Here is a 20,384-nt window from a genome sequence, read left to right on the forward strand (position 1 = left end):
TATGCCACCCTACCTCTTTCTTCATTGTGCAGACTAGAGACGGTTGTGCCATGCAAGGAGGGACCTATTCTGCAAGGCTGTGTAGTCATTCCCTCTGGAATGTTCTCTCCCATCTCTTTTCATAAATGAACATTTATGGTTTGCATTTAATTTGAATGCAAGGTCCCATTAAGTTTTTGGTTTTACACAAGAACGAACAATTACTATGTGCATGTAGGCATTCTGCATTTGCTGTGCATAACACTATTACTTACATTTAAAATCAAACATTTCATAGCATCAAGAAAATAGGTACACCATTTAAATGTATTTATATTTAATAGTATTGTACGGTTCGCTAAAGCAAAAACATTTTTTTTTTTCTAAATGCTATCCTGATTTAAGTAACTAACTATAGCACAAAAAAAAATGAACAACTGATCTAAGAGAAGGCCACGCCCATTTGGAGTGAAGGTCGACCTGTTTGGAGTTTAGTCCCTCCTATTTGGAGCTGATCCAGCCTGCAGGAATACGTACTTGACTCACAGGGCCGGCCCTTCCATTAGGCGATATAGGCAAATGCTAGGGGCGCCGGCTGTCCAGGGGGGCGCTCGCGTGCATGCGGTTTTTTTTTTTTTTTTTTTTTTAACAAATGAACAATTAATAAATTTGAAAACAAGCAAAGTCCACATACTCATAATTTCATTGTTTAATAATATTAGACAAATTAATAATTCTTATAATAACAACAAACGACACCTATCACCCGCGCGCCAACCCGCACTCCCCCGCGCGCTCTGCGCACCTCGTTACTGTTTCTCTGTACACCACAGAGTGAGTGACATCTCCCTGTAAAGACGTCAAAAAGGCAGAAGTCCTCTGGTGCCCAGGGTAGAAAAATGAGAAACGTGGAGGAGGAAAGGCGGCAAAAAACAGGTAATATAATGGTAATATGTGGTGAATTAACACTAAACCATTGGCGAACCGTCAGGGACTTCAACGCCTTCTCTGAAGGTTAATTGATCTTAAAAAGGATGCTTTATCTATTATATGTAATATATGTTAAGAACGATTCACCAATAATTTGTATTTTTCCTATAAATCGGCTTTCAAATCCACTTTTCGTACTTGTGCTTGAAAAAAACCTCAGCGGTGAAATAAAAAATCAACCAATCAGAATATTTCACACCGTTGTTTCTAGGTAAAAGAGAGAAAGGCCCTTTTACATTGAGAGGTTTTATTATAGATTGGCAGTTTTATCAACCAATCATATTATCGAATTAGAATCATGGGGGCGTGCTCCAATGCTCTCTCAGTTTTATTTGAAACAAATCCAAAATGTTACCAATCTGTAGCTGTTGTGTTTTTCTTTGAAACCAGCTCGCTTGACTCACAACTAACACTCAATCGTCATTGTGGCTTTTTCCCCTCTGTATGATCTTAGTGAAAACCGCCACTGTCATCATACTGCCCAATCCTAGTAGGTGCTATAATTAGCTTAGCTTAAAATAAATATATACTAATATTGCGGATGCACTTTTGAAATAATAATGTTGCAGTAGGCAAATTGCCCTGATTTGCACTTGTGGTAGTTGTTGTTTTTAATTTATTTTTTTATTTATTATTAATATTTAAAAGTTGTTCTCTGCACTACATTATGTAAAATAGTTTTAAAATATTTTTTGTGCAACACCTTTATATTTATTGCTTGTTATATGGTAATATTTAAGTCATTTGCTTTTTATTTGTTTCTGTAATAGTGACACAATCAACCCGATGATTGATGATACAGGGGGCGCCAACCAAAATCTCGCCTAGGGCACCACATTGGTCAGGGCCGGCTCTGACTACTCACCATGGTGAATGATTAGAAGGAGATTAGAAGGAAACTGGTAACAACACCAGAGGATTAAAGCTCCACCTACTGACAGATAGAGCTGTCCACCAAGACTTCACTACTAGATTGAATAACTTAAACATTACCTGGATCAACTATAGCAAATCATACATTTCAATATCTCACACCTGGATGCTCCAATGCCTAGCCCTGTATAATGTCAGACCATAAGGGCATTCATTCACAGCCCAGTGAGACACTACACGGCAACTTAAATACATTTCTGTCCAGGTGTGTATATTACAGAGATGCACTGCCCCCTGCTGTTCTGCATAAACCTGAATCCTGTCAGATCATCAGTAAGAGTAGGATACAGATTCAAAGTAATCTGTCCAGGGAAACAGAGATGGGGTGAATAAAGGTTGGGTTGGGGTGGGTTTTGGGGTCGCATCCTGAGGTATTGGGGGGGGGGGGGGGGGGGGTGGTAGTGTTAAGAGGCACCATGGCAGTTGAGACAGGTTGAGACTTAGTAACAGCATAACATCAGGAGTAGGATTACCTCAGCAGTAAGAGAGAAGATTATTAGGCATGACTAAGAACAGAGAAGTGTGAATAAATAGACTATAGTGTGCAAGCATGGACTCCCGTAGATCCAGTAGATCCAGTAGCACAGCTCTAAGGGCGGAGTCAGAAGGTACACAGATGTAAGGGCGGAGCCTGAAAGTACACAGCTGTAAGGGTGGAGCCAGAAGGTACACGGCTATACGGGTGTGAAATATAGTCTGCAGAGACACAGACTTATTGTTGCACATACCTCCAAGTATGTCTCGCTGCAGCCTGCAGGAAGGCGGAGTTGGACATCCAACCCCACCCACATCCAACTCCACCCTCTAATGCGCTCTCGTGCGCCAACCCACTACTTCTTCATTCGAGAATAACTGTGTGGCACTTGAAAATACGCATAATAACTCACAAGTGTTCAAGAGACACGTCGTTGCGCTTAAATTACACATACCTCGTTTACTTTGTGTATTGTTCCACGTATGTTATTCATTATTTTTATTTATTGGGTGGCGAACGTAAAATGTTGACGGGGGGATGTAAAATGGACACAAATTAAGTATTATATCGCGATCTATCGCTCGCGGGTGGTTGGCGCCAGAGCGAACTAGTAACTCATTGAATCATATATGTAGATCAGAGGTAAATAGATTTTTTCGGCGTGAGAAATCGGATGTGTGGCGTGAGAGCGTGTGAAGACGGTCAAATGCGTGTGTCTCACGCTCAGTGCGTGAGAGTTGGCAACCCTGCTACTATAAGTACACAATTAAAATGGTAATGTTTACTGTTTACTGGTAATGTTGGTGATGGAGAAGGGGTATGTTGGTAATGTTGGTAATGGAGAAGGGGTGTAATCAGGGCTTAATTTGAGCTGGATCCTGCCGGAACAGGATCCGGGAACTCTTTCATTTTGAAGGGTGCGTTCCGGGAACTGTCTGCCTCGATCCGGTAACTTTCAAGCCTACCAATTATAAGTTATGAAGAAATCTGTCTGCGTTGAACCAATTAATTGAACAAATAATTCTATAAAAGACATTTTTAAACACAAAATCCACATTCCTAAATCACATAAGAGCTCTCCTTTTTAGCTATGCCTTTCCGTGTCTCCCATAAAGCTAGTTATACTTTCGTGAGTGACCGTAGCGCGCGACTCCGCACACATCGCGCGCGTCACATTTTTTAGTGTCCTCCTGAAACGATGTGTGGTAGTATAAAGAAACACCCCTCAAAAACAGGGGAAGGAACATTTACCTGACCAATTTTAATGTTGCTTTGTGTTTCAGATTTGAAAAGTGCTAGAATTTAGGCTAAAGTACTTGAAAATGCACTTAAAATGCACTTCTGCACTTAAAACACTTATAAAACACTAATTAATACACTAAACTAAAACACTAAACAATAATTTTAAAGTAATTTATATATATACGAATTGGCTTGTTATTTTGACATTTGTGCGCCTAAGCGTTGGGCTTTGTGTGCGATCCGGTGACATAGGCCCTTTTCACACTTCCGCATTTTTTCTTCCGGAAGCTCTCGTTGCAGGGTAAAGTTACTTCCTTTACACATTAAACAATGGCAGAGTCCAATAACAAGAGCTTTTGCAGTGCACCAGGGTGCTCGATCTCGAAGCCAAAACAGTTGTATCTCAGTTTCTATGGTTTTCCGGCTGACGACGAGCAGAAAAGAAAATGGGTTTGTGCAATTAGGAGGGATGAAGGGGAAAACTTTGTGATACGGAGCATCTTTGTGTGTAGCCAGCATTTCACTGCTGCAGACTACATAGCAGTTCCCAGTACTGTTACTGTCCCCAGTACTGTTACTGTTCCCAGCCGGTTTCAGTGGAACAGTTGCTGTCCACGTTTGAAAGATCAAGCTCTCGGCTGGGAGTACACGTACGTCCGCTAGCATCTAGCTGTTACCCGCTAGCATCTAGCCCCGGTTCGCTAGCTTCTAACTCCGGTTCGCTAGCTTCTAGCCGTGATCCGATAGCTTCTAGCCCCGGTTCGCTAGCTTCTAGCCGTGATCCGATAGCTTCTAGCCGTGATCCGATAGCTTCTAGCCCCGGTTCGCTAGCTTCTAGCCCCGGTCCGATAGCATCTAGCTCCGGTTCGCTAGCTTTTAGCTCCGGTTCGCTAGCTTCTAGCCCCGGTTCGCTAGCTTCTAGCCCCGGTTCGCTAGCATCTAGCCCCGGTTCGCTAGCTTCTAGCCCCGGTTCGCTAGCTTCTAGCCCCGGTTCGCTAGCTTCTAGCCCCGGTTCGCTAGCTTCTAGCCGTGATCCGATAGCTTCTAGCCGTGATCCGATAGCTTCTAGCCGTGATCCAATAGCTTCTAGCCGTGATCCGATAGCTTCTAGTCGTGATCCGATAGCTTCTAGTCGTGATCCGATAGCTTCTAGCCGTGATCCGATAGCTTCTAGTCGTGATCCGATAGCTTCTAGTCGTGATCCGATAGCTTCTAGTCGTGATCCGATAGCTTCTAGCCGTCATCCGATAGCTTCTAGCCGTCATCCGATAGCTTCTAGCCCCGGTTCGCTAGCTTCTAGCCGTGATCCGATAGCATCTAGCTAGAAAAGAGCAAGCTCTCGGTTGGCAGTACACCACGAACATCTACTAGCCGAGAGTTTGCTCTTTCAAATGCGGACAGCAACTGTTCCACTGAAACGGCTCTGAAACTAGTTGTGATCCGCTAGCATCCAGCTCTGCTCGGTAGCATCCAGCTCTGACCATCACTTTGCTGTCGACTATATTGGACACTGAATAAACAATAACACGTAATAACTTGGTGTGTGTCATGAACTTTATTGATACTGATGTAAACCAAACAATCAATAGCTGACGTCCCTTGGCTTGCTAAAGCTGGGCGTACACTGTACGATATTTTAAATCATGTACTCAGCTCCAGCTCAAACTACGACTAAATTGCAGGGAGAGTCGGCTCGTGGAGCTGCTTCAACAGTGCGATACTCTCACGAGGAGCGATTTGAATTTCAAACATGTTTGATATTCTTGCGACGCTGCGATTTCTGATCGGGAGTTGGTCGTGAGGTGTGAATCTCTCCTCGTTTACCTGTGTAAACTACACGATGCACGACACGCGATTGAGCCGAAACTCAGCCCGATCGCAAAAATAGTCGCACGAGTGAAAAATCGGCTGAAAATGGGCCAAAAATCGCACAGTGTACGCCCAGCTTAACCTAGCTAGATATTGTTAACTAAAGCTGTCAGTATCATATGTAATATTATAATATATATCATAATAATATAGACTGTTTTACCACTCCGTAGGATGACTAATGGAACCAGCTATACCTTAAATAATAGTTAGTTACCTAGCTAGTGCTAGCTGGTGTTAGCTTACCCTGGTATAAGTGAATAAATTATTCTACAAACAATTTGTAGCCTCTATTTAACTTGGAACCGTTCGTTGTTGAATGTTCTCCAACGATACTGGAAACGTATTTAAAATTCAGTCTCGGCAGCGACGACAGGGATGAAGTAAATGCTGAGATGAATTGACAACAACTATCTTCTGCGAGTACCGGAACATGTTTTACCCGGCGGTGACGTATTTCCGTTTTGTTGTGAAAAGGGCCTATTGTTGGCCTCAGTGACCCCTTGTCTCATGCCGCTGTTTGCGTTCCGGCATCGTTTGATTTACAAATTAAGCACTGGGTGTAATAGTAATGTTGGTGTTTAGTGTACTCAAGCAGCCCAGCCCACTTTCGCAAATGGCGACACACCTGAGCAACTCTAGTGATATGGCAGTGTTGTAGAGACCAAGAGTGGCACGATGAACACTATTCTGACTAAGGGCTAAGCACATTATGATGTTGCCACCACGCACCCCAGGGACACTGACGATGGCTCAGTGTCTTATCATGTGCCTTTCCCTGTGCCTTGTTTTAGTAAAGTTGTAAAGGAACTTTACAACCACTGTTGCTACATTAATATTTATTTTATTGCTGTACCTTTGGGTAAGAGAGTAATGTAATTTCAGTCATTTTGTCACGTAGGGCTACGCCCCCCTCTCCCCGCTGTCACTCCAACTCTCTGTTCCTCGTGGATTTGTTATTCCCTGCCTGTTTATCCCGCCCAGCTCGTTGTCTCCGTGATTCCTTGTTTATTACCACGCCCCCTTGTTATCACCGTCACCTGCCCTTCGTTTAATGTCATTGTATTTTAGTCCCGTCAGTCCCCAGTCGATCATCCGTGATTTTGTCATTCCCGTTGGTTCATGCTGTTAGTCTACTCTGTGCTTTGTTCGTTTGGTCTTTCTGTCGGTTCGTGCGTTGTTCGGTCAGCCTGTTTGTTCCCTGGTCTGTGAGTCTTCCTGTTCTGGTCTCGTCATGCCTGTCTACATTTCTTGTGCTGATTGCCCACACGTTATGACCCCTGCCTGTTCCATCGACTCCGATTTTGGTATTCCCTGTATTAAATCTCGCTCATCTCTGCATTTGTGTCTGTCTCCTCGCTCCGTGGCGCGAGCCACGTTACACATTTGTATGTCCTGTACATATTCAGAACTGTCAATTAAACTATTCTAGAAACATCTAAAAAGATTGTTCTAAGACTTAAATTATTCATGTGGGATAATAAAGAAAAACATACATTTTGGTCAATAACATGTGAGTGTTTTTCTTGGCATCTGTTAAACTAATTAAAATCTGGAAGTTCTGGAAGTTCTGTTTACTGGAAGCAAAAACAGTACGAGTTTTGAACGTAACATGGGCGTGGCTTCGGACTTGAGAAGAGGGTGGAGTTGGATGTGGGCAGGGTTGGATGTCCAACTCCGCCTTCCTGCAGGCTGCAGCGAGAGGCTTCTCCATACTTAGTGCCTCACAAGAATGACAACTTGCAAATATATTGCCACTAGGGGGCGTCCAGTGTGGTGGGAAAGACACTGTTGAACACAATACTTAAAAGTATGCTACAGTTGTCTGTATCTGCTTACCATTATTACACATAACATGTGGACAACATATTCTTCTGCTCCTCTTAGAATTAAAATAGTGTATATGATCTACACTTGATTCTCTTCTGAAGGTGTGGTTCTGTGGAAACCAAACTTATGTGATGTGGCCTAGATCATTCCAGGCCTATTTTAGGACATCTGTTCAGCTGACAGCCTGGCTGTTATATTATTAGCTGCAATCCTATACTGGACTTACACAGTGTAAAATCATTTTCAGCCTCATTCAAAGCCAACAAACTTGGCCTCAAAAGAGTATTGAGACCAATAAAGAACAGTTGTAATGTCTTCAGATATAAGGTTGGATTATTCTGTGGACTCAGAATTTGTACAGACATTAATAAAGAATTTGGATAAGAAGGACTTTAAGAGTGTGGAGACCCTCCTCAAAAATATAACCAAAGAAAACCCAGATGCTATTATTGAGTTGTCCAATGATGACTGGATGAAAGACCCTAGTGTTACGCTTCCTCCAGCTGTGTTGGTGGGTGAGTCCTAAATACCAAACGTGTGTATTCTTCCGCTAGCTTTGTTGGTGGGCGATGCCTAAAAAAAGATAGCTAGATCTTTTTCTAAAAAAGAGCCACTAGGACAGACTCTCTGTTTAATTACTGCACGAGGAGGGACAACAAATTACGTGCACATGGCTAATGAAACAATACATACATGATTGACAAGTGGGGGCAGGGCTAACGGTGACAATAAGACTCCACATTTGACTGGTTTTGTATGTGTTTTGAATATTTTGAAGTGTCATTATGTAGAAAGTTAATATATTTTTGAGTCAGTAGTGTGTTTTACCAGACTGGGATGCATTTTGGTGTGCTGAGTTTAGGATTTTAGATCTGTGTTTCAATTTTTGACAAACATTAGGTTTCATTGTTTGTAAAAAGTAGTATTTTAGGAGTTTCAAACTAGTTTTTGCATGAGAATTCAAGAATCATGTTGCATATAAAGTTCAGTACTAAAAGGTCAAAACATTAAACCCTACGTTTGTCTAGTCAGTGCTGATCATTGTTTTCACAAACAGCTTCGTTTACTATTGTGTCTGTGTTATCTTCGGTGCTATTTTACTGTTTACTGTTTTAATGTTTTTGTATATGTCTGCATGTTGGCTGTGTTCATGTCTCGGATTCCATTACGGATTTGACCACTGCATGTTTGTATGGCCCTAATTATTGATTAATTATTGATTGCCCTTTATTAAATCTCACTCTTCTCAGCGTGTGTCCACCTTATTGCTTCATGACACCAGCGACGTTACACTAATAGACACTACAGAAAACAAGAAACATAATGTACATTTATTGCGTCACAGTGTCATATATCCATCCATCCATCCATTGTCATCCGCTTTATCCGGGTTCGGGTCACGGGGGCAGTAGCCTAAGCAAAGAAGTCCAGGTTTCCTTCTCCCCAACCACCTCTTCTAGCTCCTCTAGGAGGATACCAAGACGTTCTCAGGACAGCCGAGAGATATAATCTCTCCAGCATGTCCTGGGTCTTCCCCGGGGTTTCCTCACAGTTGGACATGCCTGGAGCACCTCCCTAGGGAGGCGCCCAGGTGGCATCCGGATCAGATGCTCGAACCACATCATCTGGCTCCTCTCTCTGGAGGAGCAGCGACTCTACTCTGAGCCTCTCTCGGATGACCATGCTCCATACCTTATCTCTAAGGGAGAGCCCAGACACCCTGCGGAGAAAACTCATTTCAGCCGCTTGTATTCATGATTTCATTCTTTCGGTCACTACCCAGAGCTTGTGACCATAGGTAAGAGTCAGGACGTAAATTGACCAGTAAATCGAGAGCTTTACCTTTTGGCTCAGCTCTCTCTTCACCACAACAGTCCGGTACAGCGTCCGCAATACTGCAGCCGCAGCACCGATCCACCTGTCAATCTCTCGTTCCATCCTTCCCTCACTTGTGAACAAGAACCCGAGATACTTGAACTTCTCCACTTGAGGCAAGAACTCTTTCCCGACCCAGAGAGGGCATTCCACCCTTGTCTGACTGAGTAGCATGGTCTCAGTTTTAGAGGTGTTGATTCGCACTTGGCTGCAAACTGATCCAGCAAGAGTTGTAGGTCCTGGCCAGATGATGTCAACAGGACCACATCATCTGCAAAAAGGAGACACGGAATCCTGAGGCCACCAAACCGAACCCCCTCCACCACTTGGCTACGCCGAGAAATTCTGTCCATAAAAGTCCAACTCCCACCGGGAACCAGTCTGACTTACTGCCAGTGGTGGACGAAGTACACAAACCACATACTTGAGTAAAAGTACATATACCCAAGGTAAAACATTACTCCAGTACAAGTAGAAGTCCTCCCTTTAGACTTCTACTTGAGTTAAAGTACAAAAGTAATGGCCTTCAAATGTAGTTAAGTATTGAAAGTAACGTTCCATCAGTTAGGCTCTATCAATAAAGCTTTAATATCCTGTTATCTTTATACCATGGCTCTTGCATACCATGGCTCTTGCATAATCAACTCATTTATGTGGACAGGCTCGACTCTTTGTACACAAATATTTTAATATTATTAATTCTATGTTTATAGTGTTAGGTTTTTTTCTTTTGTTTACTAAAATTATCATAAGCAGAAAACACAGAAGGTATGTGATTTCTATTTGGTAACACCAAGTGGCTATAAAGTAACTTCTTGCGAACAAGCAATATTTTGTTTAAAGATATATTTGCAATTGTACATCCAGATATCAATTTCCTTCTATTTGATGAATAAAATAAACATTCCCTGTATTTTACTGCACCATAAAAATAGGATACAGAATAATTTAGTTATTGTAGAATACTTTAGATAGTTTTAGCATAGGCAAAATATTAACTAGCAGCTACCTGCTAACCTAATGTAAAGTGCTGTTTAAATGTTTATTGTTTTACAATATCCATGCATTCAGCAGAAAGCTCCAAATACTATGGACTATGGTAAAACAAATGCCAGTTAGCTAACATGTATACAATTGTAGCAGAGTGTATTCTGTTTAGGAAAACTGACAGGGAAGAGTTAACAATGCTTTTTGTCCCCTGGGGGTTGCACTAGTTTTGGAGGAGAATTCTGGGAGAGCGCCTGTGAGTGGGAAGAAATATTTCTTACATACACAAAGAAACGGTTTGCTGCAAGATGTTGTTAGATTTCTTATTAAGGTAAATGACCAGTAGGCCTATGAAATTATCTTACCTCTACATGCTTCCTTAAATTGGATGGGAATTTTTGGAGGAAGAAATCATATGATACTGAGGCAGTCAGAGAAGGCACTTGAAATTGAATGAGTCTTTTTTCCTCGACTACTTTAAAAAGGCCATGGATTTTGTGGCGCATTACAATCCGTAGATTCATCAATTTTAAGTGGGTATATTTTCTTTCAAACTTATATGCTGTTGCGTTACTGTTGAACTGAATGCTGATTGGTGCGCTTGCAGCGCAGTTGAACTGTACGCAGATTGGTGCACGAGCTTTGCACTTCTTTTGTTTTGACGAAGTAAAAAGTAAGATATTTCACTTTCAAATGTAGTGGAGTAAAAGTAAAAGTTTTTAAAAAGGGAAATACTTGAGTAAAGTAAAAAAACACAAAAAATTACTTAAGTACAGTAACAAATTAAATTTACTTGTTACTGTCCACCACTGCTTACTGCCGACCATGCGAACCAAGCTCCTGCTCCGTTTGTACAGGGACTGGATAGCTCGTAGCAGCGGGCCCTGTACCCTATACTCCCAGGGCACCCCCTAGAGCAGGGATGTCAAAGTCAAATACACAGAGGGCCAAAAAACCAGATTTGCTACAAGCCGAGGGCCGGACTGGTTCAATGTTTATTAAAACATATTGAAATGATTGCACATAGCCTATTGAACCAAGACCTAACACAGTGTATATTATTTAATGCTTAAATGAATAAAGCAATGTTTTCTTATGGATCTGTCAGTAATTTCAAGTGAAAACATTTTTCAACAAGCAAACAGATAAAAACAAACTTCCTTCAAAGAAAACATGTCCTGTACATTAAATTAATAATAAAGGTTTGAAAAGTGCTGGAATTTAGGCTAAAGTACTTGAAAATGCTTGAAATTGTAACTACTTCGTTTCACAACCAATATCTGTCTGACTGAACAGATGTATCTTGTATTACGTTAACAAATACGAGCCTCTTGTAATTCCAGGATGAAACATGAGAGAACGTGAAGACGTCAAGATTGGGCGTTTTGAAAATAAACAACCATTAAATAATGTGAATAAAAAAGCGAATTATTTTGAATCATTTCAACTATATGTATAAATATTTAACTTAATTAAGTTTAACTGGTGCACGCAGTTACAAAATTCGAGAGGTGCACGACCTTGCGAATCGACAGCGCACGACGCCCTTGCGCATGGGCGGAGTCACTGCGATTATGTCATTTTCGCCGCGCAGACCCTCGCCGCTTGTGCGCGCTGCAGTGACTGCGCAGGCTACCGTTGCATTGTGGGGAATGTAGTGTTTGTGCGTGCAAAACACCATCGGGCGGCTGTGGCCTGCGGGCCGGTTCTAATAGTAATTAAATATCATCCAGGGGGCCATAGATAATCAATTCGCAGGCCGGATCTGGTCCGCGGGCCTTGACTTTGACACATGTGCCCTAGAGGAATCCCAGAGGGACACGGTCGAATGCTTTCTCCAAATCCACAAAACACATGTGGACTGGTTGAGAAAACTCCCGTGCACCCTCTAGGACCCTCGCAAGGGTGAAAAGCTGGTCCAGTGTTCCACGACCAGGACAGAACCCACATTGTTCCTCTTGTAACTGAGATTCGAATATCGACCGGACTCTCTTCTCCAGTACCCCTGCATAGACCTTGCCGTGGAGACTGAGGAGTGTGATCCCCCGATAGTTGGAGCACACCCTCCGGTCCCCCTTCTTAAAATGGGGAACCACCACCCCGGTTTGCCTGTCCAGAGGCACTGCCCCCGATGTACACACGATGTTGCAAAGATGTGTCAGCCAGGTCAGTCCCACAACATCCAAAGCCTTAAGGAACTCAGGGCGGATCTCATCCACCCACGGAGCCTTGCTGCCCTGGTCACCTCAGCCTGAGAGATGGACAAACCCCCGTCCAAGTCCCCCAACTCTGTTTCCTCTATGGAAGACGTGATGGTGGGATTGAGAAGATCCTCGAAGTATTCCTTCCACCGCCTAATGACATCCCCAGTCGAGGTCAGCAGATCCCTAGCCCCACTGTATACAGTGTTGGTCGGGAACCACTTTCCCCTCCTGAGTTGCCTGACGGTTTTCCAGAATCTTCTCGGAGCCAAACGAAAGTCATTTTCCATGGTCTCACAGAACTCTTCCCACACCCGAGTTTTTGCCTCCGCAATTATCAAAGCCGAGATCCGCTTGGCCCTCCGGTACCTGTCTGCTGCCTCCGGAGTCCCACCAGTCAATCAGGCCTGATTTCTTCAGCATGACAATTTCCCTTACCTGAGGTGTCCACCATCGAGTTTGGGGATTGCCGCCACAACAGGCACCGACAACCTTGCGGCCACAGCTACAGTTCGCCGCATTGACTATGGAGGCGCGGAACAAGCCCCATTCTGACTCAATGTCTCCGGCCTCTCTTGGGATGTGGTCAAAGCTCTGCCGGATGTGGGAGTTAAAGACCTTTCTGACAGGTTCCTCTGCCAGACATTCACAGCAAACCCTCACGATACATTTGGGTCTGCCAGGTCGGTCCGACATCCTCACATGCCATCTGATCCAACTCATGACTAGGTTCCCCCAGCAGAACAATGGGGCACCTTCCAGTATCTCCTCCAAGGACTCCAAGAAGTCCGGGTCCTTTGAACTGCCATTTGGTGCATAAGCATAAACAACAGTCAGAACCCATTCCCCAACCCGAAGGGGCAGAGAAGCAACCCTCTTGTCTACCGGGGAAAACCCCAACACACAGGCAGTGAGCTGGGGAGCTATCAGTAAGCCCACTCCAGCCCTCCGCCTTTCACCCTGGGCAACTCCAGAAAAGATCAAAGTCCAGCCTCTCTCGAGAGGATTAGTTCCAGAACCCAAACCATGTGTCGAGGTGAGCCCAACTATATCTAGTTTGTATCTCTCAGCCTCGCACACCAGCTCAGGCTCCTTCCCAACCAGAGAGGTTACGTTCCCAAGAGCCAGCTTCAGTAACCGAGGATCAGTATGCCAAGGATCAAACTGACTACACTAATTTTGTTCATTGAAATAAAGAGCAATGTTCTTTGTGACACAATTCTTAAACTCCTCAGTACCAGCTCCTCTAGCTTGTTGAAGAACAATACTTTGCTGTCTGTATACCACTTCTCATTACGGTTAGCATTAGGGTTAGGGTTAGCATTAGGGTTAGGGTTAGCATTAGGGTTAGGGTTAGCGTTAGGGTTAAGGTTATCATTAGAGTTGGGGTTAGTGAACTTTTGATGTCTGGCTGGTTAAGTGCCTAAAGTTCTGCCTGTACACCTCAGGCTCCAACTCATATACGATTGTAAACATGCAGAGACATGGCAGACACATGGCTAGAACCCTGCCTGTCAATTGGAAAGGATTACTGGGATAAGGATTACTGGGATTAAGATTGCTGTGTATCATCAGCACAGCAGCAGGGGAATGTCAGTAGCAGGAGGGCATGTGCTCTTGGCATTATGATGGTGACACTCATGTTGCATGAAACTTGGATCTGACATTGAAAATGTTATCCCTGACAACATCAGGAAGATTCAATAATCTAGGCATACAGGTTTCCCAGGCAACATCAGGATAAATAAATTGTGTTTTTCACTGAGAGCTGTTGGATAGAAGGTTAAACTGCCATGCACCGGTCCTGACCACTCCCCAGATTCTTGGACCATGTTTTATCCAGTCTGACTGCAGGACCATGCAATCACACTGCTATTTTATCTTATGCCAGTTGCTATTTGCAGAGCAACACAATGGTGCTGCCAGAGCCAGATCACTCAAACTGGCTTTGCATTTGACATGTTTATAACACTGACCTCTCCGTTTTGACTGGGTCTCTAGTCAGTGTGGATTACAATGATGAAGTCAGTCTGTCATTTGAACAGTGAGACTCTCCAACAATCACATGTTGTCTGTGCTAAAAATACAAATGTATCAGCAGTGATAATATAAATAAACTGGCAGATAACAGTCCAGCCAGGCAGGTAAAGTGGTCTCTGTAGCAGTTATGTGCTCTACATATGAGGAAACATATGTTGTGAGTGATGTAGTGAAGTCTACATGCCTCACAGACAGAAAACAGTATTCTTCAGACAGTACAAAGAACACCAGCAAGGAAAACTACAGGCAGCCAGGAGTGGATTTCCTTTGTCCCCCTGTCCTGGTGCAGATGCTGGGTCACCACTGGAAATACGTGCAGAATGGCTTCTCTGACACTGAGGAGTTAAATAAGATTCTAGTGTTCCAAAGTAATGAGCTGTTGTGGACTGCAAAGAAACGTGGTGAGTTTGTGCTGGCTCAAAATGACATGACAAAAACAGACGACAACAGGGTGTAACCTGGCAGGAAACTATAGTTTTACAGCATTTTAAGTTATTTTCAGTGATTATATCTATATTCATAGATTTAAAAAGCTGTAAATGACTTGTTGTTCAAAATTGTTCAGAAGTGATGGAATGAGGCTGTAATAGGAAATGTCTTCTAAAGGAAATAATAATCGAGGAGGTTAGTTAAACTGCTAAACCTATTTGATCACAAATGGTGATCTTACAGGCATTCATGTAAGTAATCAAAAACACAGACCAGTGTTCTTTATCAAAGTAAGGAACTCTAGGTGTTATACATAGAGTATCTTCATATATATCTTCATATCTTCATTTGCTTATATGCTTTTGTAATTAGGATACATCAAGTCCTATAAAAATCATCAAAGCCTAATTGAAAACTTTTATTTCCTTTATTGTGTAGAACATGTACAAATGTATGTCACCATAATGTAAGATTCCCAGCTTCCATGGTCTCCCACTTCACTGGACACACTGGAGCAAGCAGCTCTAGTATAGGCATGTTTACATTGTAGAAGCTTCAGAAATTTTCAGGGATGGTACAAAACCATGGTAACCCTAACGCTTAAAAGTAAGAATGCATTGTAATATATGTTCAGAATATAACCTGCCCCGACTTTATAGATGCAGCTGCCTGAAATAAAAATGTGAATGCTTGAACACAGGTCATTCTGAAGCAGGGATGTGAAGGCTTGCTCTGTGAATACTGTGTTAATAACGGTAATAGTTCAGGACTATAGTTCAGGTAATAGTTCATAAAATAGTTCAGAGATTTAAGACATGGTGGCTTGGTGGTTAGCACATTTGCCTTTCAGCACTGGGGTCTTGGGTCCCTATCTGAGTGGGGTTTCCATGTTCTTCCGGTGTCTGCGTGGGTTTCCTCCCACAGGAAGGAAAAAAATACATGGAGGTTAGATAAATTGGTAGTCCCTGACAAAAATTTGAGTGTCTATGAATTCTTCATGTCCAAGAAAAAACAGTGTCTGAGTGTCTATGAGTGTGCTTGTATGCCTAGAGGTGCTCTGTCACTAGGGTCTGTCCTACTCTCCCCTTCCTGCACCCCATTCAGTCCCCCAGGGGGCTGTGGATTCCGGTAGAGAGTACGCTGTGGGCAATTGGCTGCTGCTTCTTGTCGGTGTTTGATTGTTCGGGTAAGACTTGTACCTGTGTTAAAATTGTAAAGCGACCTTGGGTATCTTGAAAGGTGCTATATAAATTAAACATTCATTCATTTACAGACACAAACCACTGAAGTGTTTCCTAACAGTGCAGCTGGTTCCTGATCCTCTTCTGATGTAGCTTAGACATGATTGTTGTGTTTGTTGTGTTTCATTGTAGTATTATGGGTTCACAGTCAAAAACACAGAGCTAGATCATGTACAGTCTAATGCTTTGTAAAGCTTTTGGGTTTATTATGTAGAGAATATAGAACACAGACTTACATATTTACAGCTTGGCAGGATTGATGTGCTCTCATACATCAACTGCTAATATGTGGTATTAAGCAGACGGAGTGAACAACAATGGATTTGCTATTAATAGAAGAACAAAAGTGCTCGGAGCCCCAAGAATTCATGGCTCATGAACTATAAATGCACACGAACTATAAATGCACACAAACTATAAATGCACATGAACTATAAATGCACATGAACTATAAATGCACAAGTCAGAGAGTTAAGAGGAAATGTTGGGAAAACTCCAGTTGGAGCTACTGTACAGCTGGATGGATTGCGAGCCTTTCTGGATGTAACTGGCCATCATTCACAGCACAAGGAACAAGGAAAAGCTGATATTCACTTCCTGAAGCTCTACAGGGCCATCGTTATGGGAGACGCCAGGGGTCTTCGTACCTTTTTGAAGAGAAACTATATAGATGTTGATGTGTTTTACAGTGTGAAACATAAGGAGCTGCAGTGGCAAACAAACACAGAAACCAAATTTGGACTTTTGGGTAAAACCAGACCTTTATCATGCCGGTAGAGTGGGAGGGGTTTAATATGAATAAAGTGTTATTGTATTGCTTTGAAAGTATGTTAAAGTTAATGATTTAATTAGTTCAAAGCATTATGCATTTATATTATATTGTGCATTTATACTGTATTATGCATTCATATTTGTATTATTGTGTGTTGTTTCTTACTCTTGATTTTCCATAGACTTTTATTTGACTTTTAGTGAGTTTCTTGACACTTGTCAGGATAGCATATAAACTAGAAGGAGATCAGTTTGAAGATCACTATGATCATCAAATGAACATGCAAGCTTTACTTACTCTTTATTCAATCTTGCTTTGATTTCAGATCCATTTGTGTGTGTCCATCGCAATGGCTGCTATGCACTCAGAAATCTGGGTTGACATGTCTGTGATTATGGCATCTAACTGTATTTTTGTCAAATGGATCTTTGTGCTGTCCAGATATATTTTATTATTGATTACTCACACTATATAGGACGTTGCTATAGTAATATTCCAGACAGAGGACTCACACTGCTAATGCTACGCTGCTCTACTCAACTCTGCTCTAGCCAACTCTACTCCACTCTGCTCTACTTAACTCAACTCAATTCTGCTCTGCTCAATTCTACTGTATTCAACTCTGCTCTGCTCTACTCTACTCTGTTCTACTCAACTCTGCTCTACTCTCCTCTAATTTGCTTTACTCTGCTCTGTTCTTTTTGCTCTATGCTACTTTGCTCTGCTCTATTCTATCCTACTCTACTCTACTCAACTCTACTCTGCTCTATTCTGCAGGACTTTGGTCTTTGCAATATAAGCAGGAACTGACGAGTCCACTGTGCATCGCTGCAGCTCAAGGCTTTAAAGAGTGCCTCCAGTATTTGCTTGAGCATGGAGCTGACCCCAACCTCAGCGCCGGAGGAAAGGCAGCCCTTCACGAGGCATGTGCAAATGCCAACACCGAGTGTGCAGAGCTGCTCTTGGAGCATGGAGCCAACCCTAACCAGCTGACAGAAGATGGACTGACACCATTACATCTCTGCAGAACACCTCAGTCCCTCCGGTATGACTTATATAGAGTAATCAATGCCAGTAGTTTCATTCATTAAAGTACGTAACATAATAATAGTAATATATTGATTTGGATGTGTCATAGAGCTTTTTTTGCCTTCTGCAGTTTAGGCTGAATACATGTGAAGACTGCACATGTACTTTAAGAATCACAAACTTCATTACAAATAATGAATTCTTTGTAACAAGGAGCAGTTCAGTCTTGAAAGGAAAACAATCAATTGTTTATGTTAAAATGTTCTGCGTAAGGTAACCTCAGTGTCTGATTGGCTGCTAAAAGTGTCTCACAGTTTCTTCCTATTGGCTGCCAGCTGGTTAGATGGGTGGTGTAGCTGCAGCAGACAGGACTGGGGTCCTGTCTCACACTTACTCCAGCAATCTTCCTGCTTTTCCCCCATGTCAGCATTGACACATATAGCTCTGAGAAACGTATCGTGTGTACATATTGACAACAACAGGCAAATACATTGTTCCAGAACAAGAAACACTCCCATATACCATAAAACCCTAATGAGAGAGCCTAATGTGTTTAGAAAGCAGTTCACCAATGTTTTCCCCAGTCTACCACATCTGACTTTAACCTAAATCAAGCTCTTAATGTTTATTTGTGTGTCAGAAACCATGAAAAACACCATCTTACTTAAGAAACTTTGAATTTTAACACATACAACTTTCTTTTTCAAAATAGCTGTGCTAAATATCTGATACGTCATGGTGCCAGGGTGGATTTTCCCAGTGAAGAGGAGGAAGAGATTCCATTACATGTGGCAGCAAGGCATGGCCTTTTGAAACATGCCCAACTTTACTTGAGATATGGAGCACATATCAATCACACCAGCAGCTCTGGTGAAACTCCGTTAGGGGTCGCATGTGGTGAAGAGCAGGAAAAGATGGGAGATCAGGAAGACCAATGCTGCCATACTGAAATCTGCCGTCTTCTTTTGACTTACGGAGCTAACATTAACCTAGCTGACAAGGAGCGTCGCACTCCTCTGCATAAGGCAGCCCGCAACGTCCAGATTAGTGTGGTGCAGCTTCTATTGGACCATGGGGCAGACATCAACGCCATTGACTACAATGGCTGCTCACCACTGTCTGCTGCACTGCAGAGTTGCGTAGTCAATCAGGAATGGCAGCCACATGTTGTTGTACAGATACTGTTAAACCGTGGCTCCAATAAAGTGTGGCCACAGTCACTGCTTAAGGTTGGTAATCTGTTATTAAGATGATTCAATAGGCAATTCAGTATGTGTTCATGTAATTGAGTATGTGTCTGTGTAATTGAGTATTTGGGTTTTGTAGTTCATTATGTGTTTGTGTAAATCAGTATGTGTGTAATTCAGTACGTGTTTATGTAATTCGGTATGTATTTGTGTAATTCTGTATGTGTTTATGTAATTCAGTACGTTTTTGTGTATTTCAGTATGTGTGTGTAATTCAGTATGTGTTTGTGTAATTCAGTACGTGTGTAATTCAATAAGTGTTTATGTAATTTAGTATGTATTTGTGCAATTCGGTATGTTTTGTGTAATTCAGAATGTGCGTTTATGTAGTTCATTATGTGTAATTCGGTAAGTGTTCATATAATTCAGTATGTGTTTAAGTAATTCAGTAATTCAGTTGTCTTTTTAAGGTGACTAGCTCTTACATTCTAAATTTATAATGTTTTACTGAATACTAAATATCTTCCAATTATATTGACTTATTTGTTGATTTATTTTGTTGTTGTTGTTAAGGTCTTAACAACCTGTGCAGCAGCACCTAAAACATTGGAGGTTCTACTCAATTCCTACGATGATGTTCCAGTAACATGTAAGTGGGCTGAAGCCGTTCCTGAAGATGTTTTCCATGTAGGTGGTGATGTATTTCTTTTGTTTTCAATATTGTGTTCTCACTATCACTCAATATTAGAATGTGGAAAATTCTGCATATTATAAAGTAGAACTAACTAAACTCATATTTATTTCTCCAGATTTACAGGCCATTTTATGAATCTCTCTTTGCACTGGAATATAAACCACGCAGTTTACAGCACCTGTGTAGAAGTACAATACGAAAACTCTACGGAAAATACTGCTACATATTTGTACACCAGCTTCCTATTCCAAGGCCATTGCAGGAATACCTGCTGCTGGAACCTCAGGGCTACATCTGTTAGAACAGTGTAAGGCAGCTTTAACTTTTGGCTTCAATCCAACAAAACAGTCGTAGTGGCACTTCTGAGGCAGCAGGGCATTCAATTATTAAGCATGTCAGATTATGCTTCATTTAGTTCTATTGTCTGTGCTATATAATCACTATATTTTAGTGAATTACGGTGACAAAATTTATCATTTGTATACACAGACCTGTGTTCATTTATTTGTGCTTGAATATTATCATATAGGTATACAAATTGTGCCTGTTTATTATTAAAACAATATATTCTTTGTCCTGTTGAATAGTTCATGAGAATGTTTTTCCACAAA

General features: G+C 42.1%; 1 protein-coding gene across 5 annotated transcripts; it reads left to right on the forward strand.

Moving 5' to 3' along the window:
• The first annotated feature begins 812 nt into the window (after positions 1–812).
• On the forward strand, positions 813–20,384 carry asb18 (ankyrin repeat and SOCS box containing 18). 5 transcript variants are annotated; one of them, XM_077002097.1, is made up of 6 exons: positions 14,651–14,822; positions 15,955–16,036; positions 17,641–17,908; positions 18,605–19,121; positions 19,653–19,766; positions 19,889–20,382. In XM_077002097.1, exons 1-6 carry the CDS (start codon positions 14,793–14,795, stop codon positions 20,072–20,074), a joined length of 1,197 nt encoding a protein of 398 aa, XP_076858212.1. In that variant the 5' UTR covers positions 14,651–14,792; the 3' UTR covers positions 20,075–20,382. The 5 variants fall into 5 exon arrangements, with proteins under 5 accessions (XP_076858214.1, XP_076858211.1, XP_076858213.1 ...); XM_077002099.1 differs by lacking the exons at positions 14,651–14,822; positions 15,955–16,036 and adding an exon at positions 813–915; XM_077002096.1 differs by lacking the exons at positions 14,651–14,822; positions 15,955–16,036 and adding an exon at positions 7,496–7,833 and having other exon boundaries at positions 19,889–20,384.

This window comes from Brachyhypopomus gauderio, chromosome 4, assembly GCF_052324685.1.
Source record: "Brachyhypopomus gauderio isolate BG-103 chromosome 4, BGAUD_0.2, whole genome shotgun sequence".
Classification (NCBI taxonomy): Eukaryota; Metazoa; Chordata; class Actinopteri; order Gymnotiformes; family Hypopomidae; genus Brachyhypopomus; species Brachyhypopomus gauderio.